Source organism: Lepisosteus platostomus, chromosome 28 (genome assembly GCF_059453375.1).
Source record: "Lepisosteus platostomus isolate fLepPlt1 chromosome 28, fLepPlt1.hap1, whole genome shotgun sequence".
Classification (NCBI taxonomy): Eukaryota; Metazoa; Chordata; class Actinopteri; order Semionotiformes; family Lepisosteidae; genus Lepisosteus; species Lepisosteus platostomus.
In genome coordinates, this window is record NC_142638.1 from 3012618 (window position 1) to 3035495 (window position 22878).

The 22878-nt window shown below is 37.3% G+C and overlaps 1 protein-coding gene across 2 annotated transcripts in view; it reads right to left on the bottom strand.

Moving 5' to 3' along the window:
• asic2 (acid sensing ion channel subunit 2) overlaps positions 1 to 22878 on the bottom strand; it is a 357270-nt gene that overhangs the window by 107280 nt on the left and 227112 nt on the right. Inside the window, exon 1 of one of the 2 annotated variants that reach the window (XM_088623079.1) lies at positions 4915 to 6778. The exons of the other annotated variant lie outside the window; for it this stretch is intronic. Coding sequence (XP_088479205.1) covers positions 4915 to 5607 — 693 coding nt within the window. The 5' untranslated portion in view covers positions 5608 to 6778. Of the gene's footprint in view, positions 1 to 4914; positions 6779 to 22878 lie in introns of those variants that run through there. 2 annotated transcript variants of the gene reach the window in all.

The following is a 22878-nucleotide window of genomic DNA, read 5'->3' on the forward strand; positions in this document are numbered from 1 at the left end:
ATCAAGATGTGCATTAGAACGTACAGGACAGAGGAAATATGGGAATCTTTACAGGACAGTCTGTTATTTTAAAATGTGTTAGCTTTGGATACAGTACAGTACAGTATATCCACAATGCTTGTTGGGTGGTTGCAGCTTCTGGGTAAAGAATGACAAGGCCATTCAACTCCTATCCACTACATTTAGCAAAACAGACCAAATAGGCTCCTTTCATTTGTCATGTTTGTAATGGTCCTATTAAAGTAGCTGATTTACCATCTGTGGACCCAATCTCCCCCAGAGGTAAAACAAAATGGGTTTTCTGGTTCTGGGTAAAATACAAAAACAATTTGTCTCTGTTACTGTTCTCTCTGTTTCAATGAGATTTTGTTTCGTACGCATGTATACACTGTATTTGGACATTGACATTTTGGGATTTCAGTCACCTCAATTCCATGAATAATCTAATCAGATTAGTTACAATGACAGGAGGCCATTTTATCTATAGGCTCATTTGATTCTGTTTCTTTATAGAGTCATAATCAGTGCTGATTTTATTAGGTATAACCACGCCTCCAAGAAGCAAAACTCCCCAAAAGACAGGTGTCCTAAGATGGTATCAGGATGGTGCTTAAGGAAGTTGTAGTAATCACTGTGTGGTTCTGGATATGTAATATACTCTTATGATATTCAAGCACTGTTGGAAACTGAATGACTACCTGTCACTAAACTGAAACCTGTCACAGCAGCTGGCACCAGTGAAGGCTGGCTGGACAATCACACAATTGTCCAGCCAACTTGAGCTGGGAAAAGAAATGACAGGCCTTACAGACCATGTCCCTGAGTTTATACTCTACATATCTGTGGTTCTCTTGTACAGTATCAGTGCAAAAGTGTACAGAAATGTCTGGCTAAATAACAATTCCTAGTTGGTACAATAAAACAATGAAAAATAATACTGGTATTTCTATACTAAAATGCAAGATTAGAGATCAATAGGCTAATTTCTTCAGTAACAAATTTAAAATGAAATACTCAGACCATTAAAGCCACACTAATGTCACAATCCTGATAAACAGCAAAACAATCTTATTGGCTGCCTTGTTATTGAAAAACATAAAAAAAGACAATTGAAGGCTCTCACAGAAGAACAGCATGTAAATGAATGTTAATTCATTTTCAGATAAAAGACCGAAGAATAAATATTCAGAGAAATCTGTTAGAGCAAAACACATTTCTTCGACAGAAATTACCCAGATCAAGTAATGATAAATTAATATTTAGTGACAGTAATCATTAAAGGCGGTTATTTCTCTGTGTTTTCATTCACAATTTGTGAAAATAAGAAGATAAAATTTGTGTTTTAAAAATTGATGAGAGAAAGCTAAATAGTTTGTGTAATGTACATCTTCACCACTTATATTGGGCTGAATTAGTCACTGTGACTTGGCACTTAGATGTAGCCTATTCATTTCCAGGATAAAAATGCTTCTATTGTATTTAAAAATGTTTACAGCTGAATTTGCAAACTTGTTTCTCTCAGAAATAAAATTCAGCTATGGTAAATACAAGAGGTACAGTATCATTAAGACAACAGTGAAACAATGAATGTGAAAATAAATGTTTTTTTCAATGACATTTTCTGAGAGCCATCTTGTCAAAACATTTATCATAGTTATAAAGTACCAAATAAAGAGTAGGGAAGTTTTAACCCTATCGGAAAGTGCATTTAATGCCTGTGCAATGACTATGTGAGAAAGACCAAAAACACAGTACGTGATAGTTGAAATCTCATATAGTGTATAGGGCAAAAAGAAAATTAACAAGGGTTTGCAGATTGAAATTGAATTTTTCATTTAGATTCTTTTGTATGGTACTCATGGGGAAAAAAAAAACTTTATTCTTCTTAAGAAGAGTGACTATCTTCCTGTCTGCAAGGCTTATTTTCCCATTACACTTCATGATCACTGTGCATTTTAGACGTAATGAAGTCTTTAAAACATGATTGATTGAGAATGAAGTCTTTAAAGACCTCATTTGACACTTTATTTCAGATTCCTTAGAAAGGCGGCTTTTAAAACTGAAAACAATCAGAGTTGCCAATGTTTATGAGAAAGCTGTATACTTTTCAAAATAGTCAATTATTTACTCCCAGTTTTGAATTATTAGTTGCCGATCATCAGGGCATACTATTATCACACTCGTACCAGGATGGGAGGGATGAGGACAGAGTGTACTTATCCTACAGTATTGTACAGTATGCTCTGCAGAGGGCTAGTAGTTAGCTATGGCACTCCCTAGAAAAAGCTGTGGTCTTAAGGGTTCTACCAATTATCGCTAACATAATTAATGTTGGTTGCCAAAAAAGCTTCATTGCAGTTGATTCAAATGGCCCAATGTTTACTACCTCTGCTCTGAAGTGAAGTCACTCTCTCCAAGGTACTTTAAATTTGTGCTTGCTATGGAAAGACAGTATAATGTAAAATGTGATCAATTGATCTTTTATGGAGGCATACAGCTAGCTGCCTTTTCCAGATGATAAATTCTGTGGAGGGTGCTAGCCAGCATTTCCAAGCCAGCATGTCTGCCATTCATTAGCATGCTTTTTGCATTGGTCCTCTCTCAATACCTCTGTAGTTCAAAGGGTTTCTTTGCACTGTATTAAGCCTGTCAAAACCCACCTTTGTCAGCAACCCACTCACATGAGCTGCAAGAAAGAAAAGAAGAACATTTCTAATGATAATTAAAATGTCCTTTTTTCTCCAGTTCTAACAAAGCAGCTAATACTGTTGTTAACGTGTTTATTAGATGTACTCATGTTTAATGTTTTAATTGCAGGACACAGATTTCTTCCTCCCATTTCCTTTGTAGAAGCTTTTGTGTTGCTCTGAGATGAGCACCTCATAGTTAGGCACACAACTTCGCTAACCAATCTCAACAGGGTGTCTATAATGTATTTCTGTCTGATTTGTGGAATTGGTGGAATGACATGTGTAACGTCACATGGTCCCCTATGCTAAAGCATCAGATTTCTGGAACCTACAGTTGAGCACCAAACAAATATTTTGTAACTTACAGATCATGCTTTTGTTCTTTGCTTTTTGACAAAATTCAGTTGCGTCAGGATACTGGATCATGGGGGAGCCGAAGCCTATCCCAACAAGCAGCAGGAGCAAGACAGGACACATCCTGGACAGGAGCCCAGTCCATTGCAGGACATACACAGACACAAACATGCACACCCTCACACCTGAGCAGATTGACCAAGTATGTTTTTGGACTGTGGGAGGAAACCCTCACAAACACAAGGACCAAGGACCTCAGGACTGTGAGGCAGCAAAACCACTGTGCCACTCTGTCACCCAATTGACTATATTCATAATTATTTGATTTAGCACCATTCATGGTATGTTATACTCCAAATCACTAATTATGATTTGAAATATTTTTCTTCAGACTATGAACTAAGACATTAGAATATAATAGAAAATACCTTGAAAAAGTAAAATGAAAAAGGACTAGATTCCATATGTTAATTACAGGTATAATTGTTATACAAGGCTGAATATAACCAAGGAAGGATGAAATAATTTTATTTTTTCCAGAGTACAGTTTGAGTACTTTGGAGTTAGAACTTTGCAACAAGCTTTGTTAGTTTTTATACAGGGTATTAATTTGAAAATAACATTTTGAATTTAAAATAGCTGTGAAATGTTTAAGTGCATGAATAGTGATCATGAATGGAAAGAAATTTGTTCATTGCATGAGTTAAATGTGTTTACACAATGACAAGACGAGAATGAAGGAATAATTAATATATATTTCAGTGAATAAGGTACAGTTCTCTTCATTTTTTTAATCAGAAACTGTGCAGAAGGAAATGAAACAAGCTAAAATCTGTATAAAGAATCTAAAATAGTATGTAAGGGATTGTGCTGTATACTACTGTATACTATATCAGAAAAATTGAAAATGGTTTAACAAGAAAGCACTTCACAAACAGTCACACATTTGGCAGATGTCTCACATCTCTTTTGTGCATCTGACTTTCTTTGTCACACACACAATTGTGCTTTTAATGAAAATTGTGCTCTGGAAGAACCAGTACATTACACTTCTTAGGACTGAATTAACTGTCCTGGGGACAGAGTGATGATGTTTGCTGTGGAATCTACTGTTGAATTACAGATTTGAACAGGACAAGTAAATACCTGTAGACCCTACTGAAAATATGAGTTACTCCAAATACTTACAATGAAAGTACTGCTACTAGTAGTAGTATTACTAATTGCATTTTAAACCAACAACTATGAAAATATAATGTCCATATCACACTTCCAGCAAAAATATTTTTTAAAGTGCAAATTTGTATGATTAGGTTATATTCCTGTGAATTGAGCACTGGGTTGATTTTGGTCATCTTTTAATTTCCTATTCTTCCAGCACCAGTACATTGTCTCCTTAGTCTACAGTCTAAAATTGCATTTTAAGACTGATGAACAAACCAAGTTTCAGAACATATCATCAATATCACATTTATATTTTCTTTCACACTGCATTTCAATTCAGTTATGAAACTGAGAGTGATTATGTGCAGTGCCCTTAATTATATTTAGTAACAAACAATTAGTAACAATATAGAAGTATCGCACTCTAAATAATTAATGTTGAAAGGCTACTTTGAAAAACCTTAAAACATGACAAACACAAAGCATTGCAGTACTTTGTTTGAAAAACAAATGGCAATGCCACAAATTAAAATTAAATTAGAAGAGCAATAGTTAGAAGTTTGTCTTATGTACCTTACCTACAGTTGATTTTCACTTGTTAATGTTTATTTCTATAAATTTCCTTTTTATCATTTGCATCACAGAGCAGGACAAAGCTTTAATGCTGCATTATAATATTGAAAAAAACAACACATAATCAACTCACAGATGAGAAGTTTTGTGGTCCACATATCTCCCCTCGGTATTTACAGGAAAGCAACATATCATCCAACTGGTGCCCTAGACGATCCATAAATTCCAGATTGGTGCCCTCGAAATTGCGGGGAGGGAGGAAGAGATGGAAATCTGACAACTTCTGGAACCATTTTTGGTGGTCATCCCGAAGGAGCTCCAGAATGATGGGCCTTGCCGTTCTGTTGGCCAGTAAAAGGCCGAGCCAGTGACCGGCAAAGTACAGGTCACTCTTAGTCAACTTGTAGAAGCGTATAGGGTTGTTGTTGCAAATGGTAATGGCGGGGAACGGCAGTTCCTTCGCCCATTCCATGTGGAACTTCGTGTGCGTGGGAAACGAAAGCCAATAGAGAAAACGATTTGAAGACCAGGAAAGAAGAAAGCCCAGCGAGGTGCAGAAAGCCAAGAACCAGAGGGCACGATGCTGGAAAGACAAACTTCGGGAGTAGATGTATTTGATCCCGTGCAGCCTGGTCTGAGTGATGAAGGCCAGTGTCAGTTGTTTAACTCCTCTTGGGGGTTTTCTCCTCTCCTTCTTGGGTGACTTTTTGTGGCCGCTGGGAGGTCTCCTCTCTTGCAACCCCTCTGATGTCATGGCTCCCCACAGCGTCACTAGAGCAGTAGAAAAGACATCTCCCAGCAAAGACTGCAAGTTGGGGCCCCACATGAAGCACCGCGTGGCAAACAAAGAAAAAATGCCCCAACACGTGTATTCAAAACTAGGTGCCAAGCGTAGCTTGCAGCAAACTTTCAGTATCAGAAACAGCAGAGTCTGTAATCAGAAAATTTTCCTTATGCATCTCTGCTGAGGAACATACTTTCTTCCTGCTTCCACAGATGACCAAACATCTTACAGTTTAGTCCTTCTGGTCTCCTTTCGCTGACATAGTGTACTGCCTGCTCAGTGTAAGCAAACCTTTCCAATTATATACGCATAAGTACACACTCTAGATACTGCCGCTGTTGCTGCTGCTTGGATGATTCCTGTATTGCAGACGCAATGTGACAGAAGCTACACAGATGGAATCAGTAAGGAAGAAAAAAAAGTCTCATAGCTTGATTTTTTAGGAAGTAAAAAAATGAGAAAGAAACAGCAACTGTTAACGGAGCCTTTTTTATCCCTTTTCTTCTACATTTCCTGCTCATGTCATTTCCAAGCTTCACTGCTTTCAGTCCAAAGTGCCTCCGCTGGCTTCAACTTGCTTTTTCGTTCAGCGCTGGCAGGACCAGAGTGGCGGCTGCTCCAGAGGAAGCTTGAGTCGTTACCATGCCGACAGTAGTCCTGCCCCACTGCATCTTTTTCCAGCCCCTCTCATGTCTCTGCTCCTCTGGATGACACCCTCTCTTGCTCTCCCCCTCCCTAATTGTCTGTTCCCCTTCTCTCCAGTTCCAGTATCCCCCACAGAAAGCCTGGCACCCCCCCTGGCAGCCCTGAGGGAAGGCAGAAGAAGCTAGTTGTGCAACAAGGACAAGCAAGATGCTCCTGCCAGGAAGGCACTGCCTGTGGCTGTTTTATTATATATTCCAACCCTTTCAAGCCATTGGTCCCACAATTTCTCTTTTCAGACAGCTTCCATTTCTTTATTTTTCTTTTCCTCCCTTTTTAGCCTGCTGGAATCTATATGCCACAGACAAAAAAATAAATAGAACAACTTGTCCTTTTCTGTCACTTTTCTTTGCCTCCTGACTCCTAAAATAAAATGTATCACTGTGGTCTCTCTATGAGCTAACCCCCTGCTGTTGCATCCTCCTGCTGGCCCACTCAGCACAGAGGCAGTAAGCACTGCCTCCTCAGATGCTTGTCTAATATGTGGCTTAAAAAAAACAACCTTCAGTTCAGCTGCTGCTACTCAATGCATTGTTATGCCCTCACAAAGGGAGAGAAAGTGTGTGTGTGCTAGTATCAGAGACGGGCGAAAGGGAAGAGAAGGAGAGAAAGCTATGCAGCCAGTGAGTTTCTGACTGTGCTCTCAGCATTTTAATTTCTTGCCAGTTTTAGCCACATAAATTATTTCGATTGTGCAGCTGCAAAATAGAGCCATAGCCACAGATAACCAGCCTTTAGGGAGATAAAGAGAGAGACAAGAGAAGGCAGAGGGTGGTATGAGGCAAAGTTGCGGAGGTGATTTGAGAAAATTGCAGAGTGGATTCACATCAAAAGCCATACTCTGCCTCCATTAATTTTCAATCCCGGTAAGAGGAAACAAATACAGCTGGGGTGTAAATCCCATTTTCTGCTCTCTTGAAAACAGAAAACATGCAAGCCAAAAAAAACAGCTTGACTCAATGAAAAATCATTTAAAGGTTTCCACATACACCAATCAGAAAGATCTTTGTATACAGTATTACTTTCATTCATGTAGGTTTATATTCCTTATCTCTCCACCCTTCACTGCTGAGAAAAAGCCATCAGTAGAGGAAAATTTTCTGAAAACCTTTAGGGAGTTTTGTTTGTGTCCTTATGTCAGACAGAATTTTCATTTATGAGATGAGGGGGGAAAAAAAAGCTCAGACACTTTCCCTAAGGGTCCTCATGCAAAAACCTTTTCTTCATTTATTAATTTTGGTTCTCTTTTACCACTGCGTATTCCTTGGTTTCTTTACACAATTTGCAGATAAACCAAAAATAAAAAAATCTCTAGCAAGGACAACACAACATAGTTTTTAAAAAAAATCATGGTAGCTATTAGTGCATTTTCCATATGACTCATCTTCACATTAGGCTTGGTAATCCTGTAAGGTGCTTAATTAATATTGCATATTGCATAACAATTCCCCTTATTTCCATTATTTTAAAAAGAGCAACAAATGTTACCAAATCCCAAGTACTGTATGCTAAGGCAGTTTAATGCTGGTACTTTTAGTAATATTATTTTTACTGTATTTAGGTAATGTACAGTATACTGTAGTATAGCTACTGTACAGGTGCATACTGTACTGTACAGAATACTGTATATTCTTCTACTCTGGAAAACAAGACTCCTTTTTTCAAATGGTGCAAAAAAGGTAATCATCGGTGCAAAGAGCAAGCTTGCTTTTCTTTTCTATCATTTTTATGAGTAATTGCAGACATCTCATTACGCCATTTCAGTGCAATGGTGAAAAGGTAAGTTGCTTCATACAGTATGTTAGGCTGACCTGTAGAGGAAACCTTGAATATAAGAGAATACATATACACCATTACATTTTTCTAATGTAGATTGGCCATTTTAGTACTGATCTGTAATCCTGTAATTTTTTGGTTTGAGTAGGTTCAAAGAGTGCTTTCTTATACAACACTTCTATTTTTTATTTCTCTTGGTTTATAGACCAGGTCGGAGAATAGAAATGTAATATTCAGATGAAAAGCCATTTTTTTATATTTCTGTGTTTTAACAAGTGTTTGAACATAACTGATTTCTTGTGAGTTTATTATTTTATGCCTTACCTTTTGGTTTATTTATTTTACTTTATTGCACTTCTTTATATGTTTTGAATGTTTTTATTTGATTCTAGCCATTATTTTATTCTGTTTTATTTTTTCAACAATTGTTTTGCTGTGTTCATTTGAAGCTCCCTCTGCCCATCTGTTGCAAAGGGAGTTATGTTCAACGTGTACTTCGTGTTTATTTTGTGTACCCACTAGGGTGCTACATATTGTAAATATAACTAAGAAGCAAACATGGAAATCAATTAACAATTAATGCATCTTGGTCTCAATGACATTCCAATGGGGCAGTTAACATCTCCAAACATTACCAAAAATTAGAAAAACACTCATGTCCAAATAAATTGTTTTAAGACCAGTGCTTTTAAGTGTTTTAAGACCAGCAATATACAGTTTACATAATATGTTTATGTTCCTAAATTAATATAGTTTATGACCTTTAGATGCATTATGATCTTATTCTTTTTATGCTCAGCTACTAACATTTCCCTATTGTGGTAAAATTCCATATAAATATTCAATACTAAGCGGATTTAAACGTGCACAGTAAAGAGATTAAATGATTAAATCTTTCCACGACCAACCAACGCACCACGAGTGCCCCTGTCGGTCATTTTGGCCAGCCAATCACATATCGTATGACGCATTATGACGCACTATGACGTAATGATTTGCCAGAGATACGGGTTTGTACCGCTCACTTTGAATGGCTGCATCTGTACATACAGTATAAGGTTGAATAATTTCACAATCTCACACAAACTATAATATAGCATCTGCACTGTTTCTATGGAAGTCATTATCAGCAGTGAGTTATGAGAAAAGTCAAACATACGATGTTTGTGTTCACAAGAAATAAAATCTACTGTACATACTGTATGGTTCAGGCATATCAATGACAACTCTGACCTTTTTAGATGAAAAAACAAAAACTATCTCAATAATCTTATTATTCTCGCATAAAGGAAAAAATACAGAGCTGCGAGATATAGACAGCATATGAGTTATTGATGTATTACACAGATATCACAACTCATAGCAGCAGCAAAACAAAACCCAGGAACCAAAAGCCCATTTTCACTTTATTTTAAGGATAGAGAGGATGTTGGTTTCAATAGCTAAAAAGCACAGACAGCAGGGTTTTCCTTTAAAGGTGCTTTCCTACCCTGATCTCTTCCAAGACAAAACAGTATGTCACTAATAGCTATAGTCCCTATTACAAGGAATGGCACCATTCCATCATTCCTTCACTCTGTATCATTCCTCATGAATAATTTCACAAAGGCATACAGTATGTAAAATAACACAATACGAAAATATGTAGACAGGGTATCTACAATAGTTACTGAAGCTGTGCAGAGTTTCTGCTACAGTACAGTATGTAAAGATGTGAATAGCTGCCACACGCAGGGTCAAGTGTTAGCTGGTGATCAACATAGAAAACTGAACGGATTTCTCAGAAAGTGAAAACCGTTGCTCTCAACTTTTAATAAGCTTTACTCCTATCAATGGAACAGCCTTGGATGATTTATAACAAATCTCCTTAATGTTATTCATCATTATAGCCATGTTACCCCACTGCTACAGCTGTTAGCATTTAATATTATAACTAACACCAATGCTAAAGGTGTTAAGCAGATGACAGAATAATTTTGCAAGACATGTTGTGTAAATTTTACCATTTAGAAACTGAAGAGGATATTATTCTGCATGCTTCTTGACCATGTGAAATGGATTTTGCATGGCAAGCACTTGAATTACAGGCTTGTTTCGTGCTCTAAAAATAAAAAAAGTGACTACATGGAAACTGACCACATTTTTTAAAGCACAATGAAATAATTGAATATAAGTTATTTTTTTAAATTGAAAAGAAAAGATAAAATCCGTTTTTGTGTGCCCGCATAGAAAAAGTTTATTAGTCCATAATAACTGTGGTCTATGGTCAGTTGGATTAAATTTGGAAGTTGATCTCTCTCTTCAGCAATGAAGAGCACCTTCTTGTCACAAAGCGTTCTTTCAGGACCCTATGCAGACAGCACAATTCGGGGAGGAGTGAGGAAAACACGGGGAAAAAGCATGCAAAGGGGCTAGAAGGAAAACTGGGGGGTGTGTTCAAGGTGCGCTGGTGTTCAGGGGGTTGTGTCCGAGGCAAACAAGTCCAAGGGATTCCGTTGCAAATCCAAGAATGATCCAATGTCCAAAGCCTGGAGATCCATCCAGACACAGGCAAACAGAGTTAAAAGCTAGAGCAGGATCCAGCGAAGGGTCGGGGGAATTAAAGGGGGGTAACGGGACCAGATGCTCCCAGTCCTGGACCCAGACGGTCAGGACACCGTAGTGAAGCCTATGCCGTTGAGTCGCTCCTGGACTCGCAGGTAGGCGATGAATCAATGAATTACTTTGACTCTGACTCTTTTTGTATGGAGCTGCTAGAAGCTCCATGTTGACAGGCACATTTTGCAAAGGTATCCTAGCCATAAATATATAAAAAAGCACTTATTAAATATCCATCCATCTATTTTCTAACTGTAGTTCAGGGTCGCGGGGGAGTTGGAGCTTATCTCAGCAAGCAACGAGCGAAAGGCAGGGCACACCCTGAATGGGACACTAGTCCATCGCAGGCCACACACAGACATGTACACACTACTAGCACCCCTCTTTCATGATTTGAATTGTTGAAGAGCAAACACGACATTGTTATCAATTGGAACAAGTAATAGGTTTATTCCATTCTGAAAGGAGAAGAAAGAAAACGCAATGTTTCGGCCGTGGAGCCTTCTTCGAGTAGCAGAAAGACATCAGAAAACAAAACTATCCATAACGTGGTTCATACCATCCCCCTTCTCTCAATGACAGACTTGCTTTCGTGTAATCTTTCCTATTCTCATGCAGGTTTTGACTTCACCCCTCTCTTCATCTCTCTCCACTTAGCACCACCTGAGTGGCCTCTCTGCCTCTCGCCTGCTCGGCCTCCTCCACTCGCCCAGCTTTTGTTCTTCTGTGCTATTTAATCTTTGCTGTCTGCCCTGCCTTTCTCAAACCCGAAGAAGGCTCCACAGCTGAAACGTTGTGTTTTCTTTCTTCTCTTTACAGCAGGGAATAAACCTTTTACTTGATCCTTTGCAGCCTACGAATGCTGATGCAGCTACCCACCTGAACATTGTTATCCATGTTTGCTGTTGCAATGGGTCTTGCAGAACTTTACAATGACTTCTTGGAATGCTTTTACAACAGGACTTTAAATAGAGAATTGAAGATTATTTTCAAATTTATAGTCACCCAATCTGCTACAGTAACAGCATTTTTTATTTGCCAGTTAATAGAGGTTTATGACAACTGTCGTAATTTTGAAGTATCGTGACTGGAAGTAAGCCATTCAATATTTAAGTCTATTCACAAATGCAGATCTAAGTTCAGTTTTTTAAAATATATCTGTTTCCTCTTGTACAATTCTCAGTCTTCCTACTGCATATACTGTATACAGTACAGTATATGTAAGTGTATGTGCCCACAAACATGCCTTTTGTTATAATTTCAACAAAGATGTCTAGCTAGCCAAAAATGACTTTCAATTTTGCATTCTAGCAGTAATTCAATGGTCAATATAAACCAGACTTTACTTGAATTCAATAATATTAAAAGGTTTAGTTTATTGTACCACCATTCTATTTATGAGACTCATGTCTCAAAGTGTGGCTGCAAGCTCTTATTGATGCTTGTTTACAGTTCTGATTTAAAGCCAGCCATTTTCTTGGTAGAGTTGGAATATCAGAATAATCCCCATCAGGCAGTTCAGACTATACAGAAGGATTGAACATCTTCAGATGTGCAGCAAATTAATAACTGACAGTGATGGTTATTGAGAGAGCGGTGGGGGACAGATGTGGTGTGACATAACATGTCTCATGTGGCACATGACCAAGTTAGGAAAACAAGGCTTTAGGCTTCAAAAGAAACTCCTTCCCCCAACTAATTGAGCAACAGCAATTTCTGCTGCAAAATAAAGGACTGCCACTGAGAAACGTTTAAGGTCTAGTTCAGAAATCATTCACCCGTTTGAAGACATTACTTGGGGAAACAGTTTTGAATGAAAGCACTTTTCCCTTCCTCTTAAAAGGGACTTTGAAATATTGTCTTAGATGAGAAAAATATGGATAAAAACACAAAGCTGGAAGAGGTTGGTTGCTGTCATTTTTAAAGATTTCAGCTTATTTCTGCAGATTCTGCAGATCTGCTAGTTTTGTATTGTTCTGCAACACTGTCTTGCAGAAATAGTCACCATTTTTTATGCATATATATTTCAAATAATGATATATGTTTATATGATGTACTGTATATTCAAAGAGGACTGATAATGTATAGTGTCTCTTGGAAAATTCACTCTGTAGAGGCTCTGCTGGGAACATACAGCACAAAATTCTATGAAACGTGCCCCAAATCTTTTTTACTCCCATTAAATGTGGGATATGCTTTAAGTCCATATTACATTCAGTGTTCACACCAGTTTGTCCCTACAGTAAAAAGCCTTGAGCAAATTAGTGAGGGAGAAATCTGAGATACTGTTTAAACTATTTGTCTAAGGAAATGGCCATATGTAAAAAGCATCAGAATCCCCCAAAAACATTAAGCAGAACCACATTTCATCAATGATAAATTTTAAATACCCTAAGGTAGACGTTATCTTAAGACTCTTGGAGATTGTGAATGGAGATACAGTTCCTAAATCATTGAGGAACTTGTCAAATGAATTGCTGACATTAACAAGGTAGAAACAAATCATTTGATTAAAAAATCTACTCAGTGAAAAACAATGGTGAGTGTGTAAGCTTTAGAAAACTGCCAAATTGCTAGCTTGGGTACCAGCTGGTTAGAGGAGCTGCCAGATACTGTGGATCTGAGCAGGACACAATAGGTTGCAAGGGTAAGATGTGACTGCCAGGAAATCAGCGATCACTGGTTGAGATGATATCAGGAATAAGAAAGTGTCAAAGCTGTGGGAGACAGGATAAACATGCATGAAGTCAATTCAAAGCATGATGCATAGATGGCAGAGTAGAAACGACCATGCTGACTAGGATTCCAACTGGTTGTGGGATGTCACATACTGGGTGGTAAGTAGGACACCTTGAAATACAGGGCACAACTAATTACCAGAATGTCAAGGGCTATTGCTGGGGTCCATATTATAGTTCTTGAGGTGTAAAATGCAGTAAGATGAAAAATGCATGAATATAAGATCACAAGCTTTGAATCCAAGGATACCAGCTCGTTATGTCCACCACTGGAGCCAAGAAAGAGATATGTGAAAATGCAGGCCTGAACATGATTAAGACAGATGAGAGATTAACGATGTGAAAAAATATTTGCAATCCTGAAGTAATGAACAATAAGCCTAGAAGCATGCCAGGAGGGAAAGGGAAAGATGACATTAAAACCATAATAAGGACATCTGAGAGAACAAAGGCAAGGCTGAAAGTGACTTACAAAATGTTCAGGGCCACAGGTAAGTTAGTATGAAGGGTAGCAAAGGTCAGAAAAGTAGAAGTAAATTTACTTAAGAGGGCACTTAATATGGCCTGCTGCCAGCAACACAATTTGGATGCCTGCCAATGCAAGGATAGAGATATGCCCTTCCAAATGAGTTTGAGCCTAAAAATTAGTGGTGAGCTAAATGAAATAAATGGAACAGAAGTATTTCAAAAGGGCAAAAGAGAAAAATTCAGTGCATTCAGTATCTTTGTACTCCAGTTTGTGCAAATAATACTGTAGCTGTGTTACATTTTCAGGATAATTAACATTGACAAACCTTACTATGCATGTTTGTGTAGGTCAGACCTTATCAGGATTCATTCTTCTATATTCAGACATTGAACATGCTGACTAAAATTTAACTGTAGTATTATAGCGAACTACACCTTTTGTTCATTTGTACATTAAAATATATATTTTTATAATATTACATTGTCAGATTTTTAATTCATATGTTTTCCTCCAAATACTAAAGGTCATGAAATTAATGCTGTACCAGCTCAATCTTGTCTTACAGAAGCACCTGTTCCTGATAGTGATTGTAAAGAGATTATCATTTTTTTTAAAGGACAGTACATCGATCTACAAAAAATGTGCAAAGACCAGCTAAGTCCAAGCAGCTGCTACAGCATCATAAAAATGCACAGTATAAAACAGTATAATGACACCATTGTTTCAGAAACAAACTGCTCATGAGGATGAAGTAATTTTGAAATGCTCATGACCATTGAACCTGCATCTACAGTATTATACAGTACATATAAACTTCACCAATGTTGGCTCTGCAACCATTTCAAATTTTTCCATTCATTTGCATTGTTGACTTTGATATTTGTGTAGAGAGAAATTTAGTAAAAAGATGTGCAAACTGTACCATTTCATATTTTTCATAATACATGAAAAATGATACAGTATAATGGAAAATATAAAAATCAGTAACAGCAATAAAATAAATCAAAATAAAACCCAATATTAGAACACATGGTCAATATTAGAGAAAACACAACTGTGGTGACCACATGTTAATTGGGAAAACCTGCAGAATGAGGCGCAGCTGGTCTGAATGAGTAATTGACAGTCAGAGGGAGTGAGATTCCACATGAGGAAAAGTCTCTGCATGGATCTGGCCACTCCTATGGCCTAATTAACAGGCTTATAAAACCAACTGGGAGGGAAGGGTGTTCAGTCTGTGTTTAGGAGAGTCCCAAATATAACAGAGGGAAGGGAAAATGGTTTTGCTTAATACTATGAGCCTAGGCAATTGTAGTGCAAATTTGATGCTAAAGAAACAAGGAACAGTAATTTGATGCACAATCCTCTGTTTATATCATAGTAAGCATAAGTAGTTGTCAAAATGTGCAGTATCTTTCAGAAAAGGTGGAAGGAATGTTCTTAACTCAAGTATTATCATCCAGTTTTTCAGGAAAGAAAGAATTATCTAAGTTACTGGAGTTTCATCCTTTTTAGCACTTAGTTCTCCATACTATAATTCTCTGAAAGTTGTACCTGTACTTCAAAAACTAGGTAGCCTTCTCTGCCTCAGTTTTGGTTTATCCACACCCCCCTGGAGGTTGAACGGGAAAGATGGGGGGGAATTATTAGGGTTATAGAGATAATATTACCCATAGTATTTTATTTTTACCACAATAGCAAACGAGATCAAGATCTAAACTCCTCATAAAGTAAATCAACTTCAGTCAAGCGAACTAGTTAGTGAGGGTAGTTAATTAAATTAGAGCCACATACCATGACTTCTCAAGTTAGAGCTTATCCTGGTTTCTAGGTATGAATTGGTCAAAGAGCAAGTGATAATTGTAATTATAAATACAATTATAATTTTAATTATTGTATTCTGCCTTGTAAATGTAACTTACTGTGTACCATGTTCTTTGAGAACATCATCATGGTTAGGTACACTATTAATCTGAAATTTCAGGCCTAGAGGAGAGAGAGCCATCTACTGGTAGTCTAATACCAAGTTCAGTACAAAGCAGAAAATCCAATGAAATTCAGTCCAAACTTTGACTTTTTCCCTCACAAAGCTCCTGAACCTGAAAGGTTTTGATTACTTAATTAGCAACCTCATCAGTACACCATGCCCTATCACTGCCCTATCCAAAATCTCTGGAGTTTAATATGCTGAACTCTGAAAACTTACTCTGCTTCTTCCTCTACTTAACTCTGTGCTTACAGCTTGCTCTGTGCTTTTACGTGTTGCTTTTTTTTCCCAATTTTATACTCCACCAAAGTTAATTACAGTATTGAGTTGAAAAGGAAAAGACATGAATGGTTGAAAAAATGGATGTTGGAATTAGTATTTTGGGGATGTCAAAGGAATGGTATTCCCTCAACAAGCAATGCAATAGTACCAATAGCATAATAATACAAATAACAATCTAAAGATAAAAATGTTTGCCTAAGACTGTAAAATTCTCACATTGCCAGTACCTAACTTTTGTTTTGTTTGTTCAGTACATGTTCAACTCCTAATTAATGCTTTCTCAATGTTTAAAACACATTGTCATTGTTAACATGAAATACAATGTACTGTATGAAAGATCATTTAACAACACCAGGATTTATTTTTCTTTGGTTTGTTTCAAAGGTTTGGCTGTTTTCTTCAGCTGGTTTGTTTACTACCCAGGGACATTTCTATAGTAACCAAGTGAATTGGGGTCAGACAGAAAAAAATAAATTTACAATCAAAAGGTATCTCTGCAGAAGGTTTTCTGCATTGAATCCACTAGAAACTTTTTTTCATTATATTTCTTGGAAACTAAGAAGTAAACAGAGGACACTTTCAAGTTCATCATATTAAACTCCAGGTATTTTTGGATGGGACAGTGATGTAATGGTTTATGACTGAAGTTGCTAACTCAGCATTAACATTTCACAAACATAAAAACGTAGTAAAAAGAGATACAAAAAAACAGGGTGGGCTATTTGCCCATCTTCCTGGCTCGCCTGCTTGTAGTTTCATGATTCAGGAATTCCTTCTACCCATTGTCTGAATGGGTCCCATGGAGTCGACTTCAAGAGCATTGCTCCCAGACTCCCATGATCCTCTGCTGTATTTAAAGAAGTGTCGCCTGTTTCCTGCCTCACATGCTCCTAAATCTAATTTTCACTTGCCACTGGATCCTTCTACTGTTGCTGCTAAAACCAAAGAAATCCCCTGAGTTGAACTGTTCAATGCATTTAAGGATTTGGAATACCTGAAACATGTTCCCACATAATCTGCTCTATTTAAAACACAAAAGATTCAGTTCCTTTAGACTGTATGAGTGCGACATGCCTTTTAGTTCATACATTTGTCAGGTGTAATCCCTTGTTACTGCAATATGTTTCTTCCAGACATGATGACCAAAGTTAGTCAGGACTAACTAATGCATTGTTTCACTTTGATGTGACTTCCCTGTATTTGCATTTCAGACATTCATCATTCCATTTTATTGACATTTTTATTGCTCCCCTACACTTTCTAGTTGAAGAAATTGAAGAGTTTTAAAAACACATAACGCATACAAGGTTTTTCTCATACTGTATATTGCTTCTTCCAGCTAAAAATAACCCATTTGATATTTGAAATTGAAGGACTGTCTTCCTGCATGCATCAACATTAAATTTCACTCGATGTCTGTCAGTTTTGCTTAAAGCCTCTTTTATTGTTCATGTAACAGTTACAGTATTTGCAACTACTACTATTTTTATCATATTTGACATATATTTATAAAATTTGACAAGTTTACCGACCATACCAGATGATTGATTTAAATTAAGAAGAGCAGCAGTTCAACAGCAGATCTCTGTGGTACTCCACTAATGAGCTCACTTCACTCTGAGGTAACTCTTCTTATTATTACCCTATGTTTTTTACTCTTAAGCCTGTTTTTTCTTCAGCACATAGTGTCCCATAGCAAGCAATGTGTACAAAGCAGGGTACACCGTGGTTGGGACACAAGTCCAACACAGGGAACACATATACTCAGATATGCACACACTCCCACCAGGGCCAATTTTCCCAGAAACCAATTAACCTACCAGTGTGTCTCTGAACACCTGGAGGAAACCTCTGTGAATACGAGGAGAACATATTGTACAAACTTCACAGAGGCAGAAAGTACTCTAGGTCCAGAATTGAAACTGGGGCCCCAGTGCTGTGAAGCAGCAATGCTCACCAGTGGTGTATTTTCCCATGAACATTAAAATGTCTCATGAAAAGAAATAATGGACTTTTCAACCACTGTTCAGGATTCTATTTATAGAAATAGGACCTGGGTTAATTGCGTCATCTAAGACCAATCACATCTAACATTTCTATCATTTTAATTCTTTCTGATTTTACATCACTGGAATTAAAAAGAGAAACTACATTCTGCTCCAGTGAATACAATAACTACAACATTAAAACAACAATTAAAGCAAAATCATAGGTAGCACAAATGTGAAAAACACATTCCACATTGCTTCAATAAAGGCAAAGAAAGACATACTTTTAAACATGGAGTGAAACAGGAGGAAGTATTTTCTGCTGGTACACTTGCCAACTACAGTAACTGTATTTCAGATGGTGCATTTTACATACTTAAGCATCCCTGCCTTATTGCACATTATTGAAACAGCAAACAACAGATATACACACACAATAGAGTATTGGTGTTATTTAAGCCCTCAAATACTCAAATAAAAAAGTTTTTTAAATCAGGTTTTGAAAAACATGAGAGAAAGTCACATTCCAGAGGAAATGTGTACACCAACAGAAAACTCTGCACTTTCACTTAAACTACATCCAAATGCTGAGTATTGACAGATCTAAAATAACGAATTTCTTAATATAAAAAATGTAATGAAAAATACAAAATGGACACATTACCTTCATACAACTTTTTCATACAATTTCATACAGATACCCCCATTAGCAATCACAGGGGCACATGCTATAGTTTTTCTGTTAGTCACATTTAGCAGTCTATCATTGTGAAACTACTGCCCACTCTTCATAATCACCTCCTACAACACATTTATAGTAGTCTAATCTTATTTGTACTTGTCTGTCAAGCTCATCGTCTTGCAGTGGGACTAAATGGGACTAAAATGCATGGTTTGGAACACTGCTTTTATTTTAAAATGATGTTTTCCTCTCTACCAGTACTAGGTTGGTTATACTGTGTATTGTAGGAATTTAAAAAGGTAGCTATGGGATTGTGAATTCCCATATGAGACCACTGGGGGAAAGCAAAAGTGCCTGCAATTTATTTCAGATAAAATACCTGTTCTTTCTGAAAAATAATTACAGAGAAATTATCGTTATAACTCATGTCCTTTGCTTTACCCAGAAAAGCTGGCTTGCTATACACAGAAATTATGCTGTACTCTTTTTCAGGAACCTTATTTAAAAGAAGAAGCAGTTATTTGCCCAGTTAATAATCCCTGTGCACATGGAAGTATAAAATGACTTTATTCAGGTGAAGCACAACCTGCCTTGGAAAAGACTTCCTCAGTATTTGCTTTGTTTATGTTATGCTGTTAGTGTGTTATACGAGTATTTGATGTTCTGTATACTGTATATAAACCACATCTATCATCACTTCAGTTTTTCCAGTAATGTTTCATTTAAGGAAAAAGACACCATGCAGAAAGCGATCGGTCGGCACAAATGATTTCTCTGTGTAAAACATTTAAAAGTTAAAGAATTATTCTCTAAATGACAATAAATACTCTAAATAATTTACAAATGTTCTGGGAATTGTCCTTCTGATGGCCATGTGTTCCTGTCCATTTCCTCTGGTGTTTATGCAATTAAAACACAGCATCCAACTTCAGTAATTTGTCATAATTTAAACAGATTATGGAGCGTCTTGAACCCTTAAGTGGACATAACCACAGAACACACATACAGTACACAGTCCACATACTGTACAGTACAGTACATAGTCCATGTTGAATGTGTAATTTTATTATATTTTGAAAACAGTAACTGATTCAATGAAAGGTGAGGCTCTAGCCATTGTTCTCTTAGGAAGAGAGATTTGAACAGCTGTGACAGTTCCACTGTCTGTGTTACAGCTACAGTAATACAGACAATATCTGTCGTGTTTTCCCACATTCTGGTTTGGAAACATCAGGCATTTTTCTCCCTCTTAATTCTTTAACAGATGGCTGACAAGGTAATTGTAAACTGTTAAAATCCAAAGAACAGCTCTATAATTCCTAAACATGAACCAATAATGGCATAAACAAGACCCTGACCCACACAAGACCAAAAAATACAGCAAATTTATATCTGATAGGAGACCTCTATACATACTGTATGGAATCATACAGGGTGAAGTGGTGGACATGAAGGTGAAGGTAGTTTTGAAAAAGTTCGGGCTCATTAAAATCCAACCATTTTCTAACTGCTTAATCCCATCCAGGGTCGTAGGGGCAAGCGATGGATACACCTTGGGTGAGATACCAGCCCATTGCTGGGCACATGCAGACAGACACACACGCTCACATCAGGGCCAATTTCCCACAAGCCAATTAACCTACCGGTATGTCTTTGGACTGTAGGGGGGAAACTGGGACACTTGGAGAAACCCATGCAAATCCGTGAGAACATACAAACTCCATGCATATGACAGATACCAGCCCAGGAATTAAGTCCAGGCCCCAGCATGATGAGGCACAAATTCTAACCACTGCGCCAATGTGCCTCCTTCGTTAAAATCGAAGGACAAGACCACTCTAAACCACTACTAGGCTTAAATGAAATGAGAAAATCTGAAAATGAAGAGTCATAATTCTTGAAAACTACAGTGCCTATGTGGAAAACACATTTTTTCATTCAGATCAATACCCGGTATACAATAAGGCAGACCTAATTACAACATCCGTTTCTCTTGTGCTGGAACAAGACATGATGCTCTTGTTTTTTTCAGTTAAGTTTAATCCTAACTCCAGGCCGTCAAGCGACAAGAAATCCTGTAGGGAACAGGGGGCAGGGGCAGACAGTATATGATTGGACACCAGATACAAGCTGCCATCTCAGCCACATCCTGAAGTACCCAATCAGAAGAGGCCATACTGAATGTATACAGCACATACCTGTCCTTTCTGTAAAATAAATACAGAAAATTGATCGTTATAATGCATGTCCTTTGCTATACCCAGAAAAGCCAGCTTGGTACTGTACAGTATGTAGTTATCAAGAAATATTGTTCTTAATTTTTGGCCAATTTTTGCAGATGCCAATTAACCCACCAGACCAGTACGGTTTTGGACTGTAGGAGGAAAGCAGAGCACTGGGAGGAAACTAAGGGAGAATAAACAAACTCCTTGCAGAAAGCACAATAAACAAACTCCTTGCAGAAAGCACACCAAGGGCCTCAGCACTGCGGGGCAATGATGCTACTGCAACAATTGTGCCACCCGTCTTTTTAGATCTCACAGTTTATCTCACAGTTCATCTCACAAGGTATAAAAAGATGTTTGGGGAATGAATGGTTAAAAACAGTTGTAATTGGAAAATGTTTGACAACGTATTTAAAGCTTTGGGTGATAACACTCAATATTGCTTATTTCTTTTCTATTCATAAGTTTCAATAAAAACTGAGATACAATTTCTAAAAAAAATAATTTATGTATACAAACACATATACAGTGTATATGTATATAGTATATGCTATAGTCATTGCAAGAGTAAAATACAAATTAAATAATACATTTTTAAAATCCTTAGTTTGCAATAGCTGTGACAGGCCCATTGTATGAATGAAAGCAGAGAATAGCATTTAAACAGTAAGGTCTGGCCTTAGAAGAATGTACTGAAATGAAGTATTTTCTACCTAGTTTACTTTTGCAATTACTGTGTGTTTACTTCCATCTTGGGGAAAAAAATAAAAAAGGCATCACTCAAAACCCAGCATGACTTTGCTCCTCAGTGTTGTCTTCCATTAAATGGAAAACAAATTAAGATTGGTAAAAAAAAAATCAAAAGCACTGAGATATTATTTTTGTTATATCAGTGTTGCTTTAATCGCTCTCCTTTGTAATTCACTGCATGTTGCTGTCACTCAGCATTCCCTTATTGTATAATATAAACATTGCTATGAACTGCCCAGAGACCACAAATTGCATTATCTAAATTTGAGAAGAGTACTTATTTCCAGGCCTGGACTTCGGCCATCAGAATAAATACCCCAAGGCAAACTAGGCTATCAGCCATGCTGGTTGCTTTAAATCACAACCACTTAAACATATATTTTAGTTGTATACTGCCAGCCCGAGTCAAACACAACCCTGATTGCTTTAAAATGAGAAGGTTATTCACATTATTGGGCCAAATTCCTAAGATTATTGGGCCTCAATGACATCTCTGCTTAACAGGTGCAGCTTTGTTTTGTGCCCATTCACAGTATATGTAATGTCACACAAACCTCAAGACACCAGTTAGCTCTGATGGATTTCTAGAAGGTCATGTCTGAGCAGTGATTGAAAGAGGCACGCTGAACATGTCTAAACCTCATGAGAAAGGAAAGGATGCCTATCAGGTCACTGACAGAGCATGCCTAAAGGGTAAAATAGGACCCTGTCCATAACGGTAGTGGAATGTGATCTGAAAATTAATTGATTCTAGGCTGTGATACCTGTCCATTGTTTACAATAAATATTTTCGATAAAATTCTGTTATCTAATGTATTGTGAACTCGTCATTTTGCTAGGGAAATGACCTACCAGAGACCAAGAGAGAACTTTTTTTAGACTAAAACAAACTCTCGATACCACATGCGTACGGAATTTTTTTGACCCAGCAAAATGTCACCAACTGTAGATGAACTTTCAGTTTCTGTAAAAAAACTCCTGATACATCTGTATGCAAGTATGGGGTACATCCTGAATACATCTCTAAGAGGGTGTAGTGAGCCGTGATCTTCATCTACAACATCCAGCGTGCATTGCATGTGATAATTTAAACTGTATTGGCTCATGAGTTTTGGT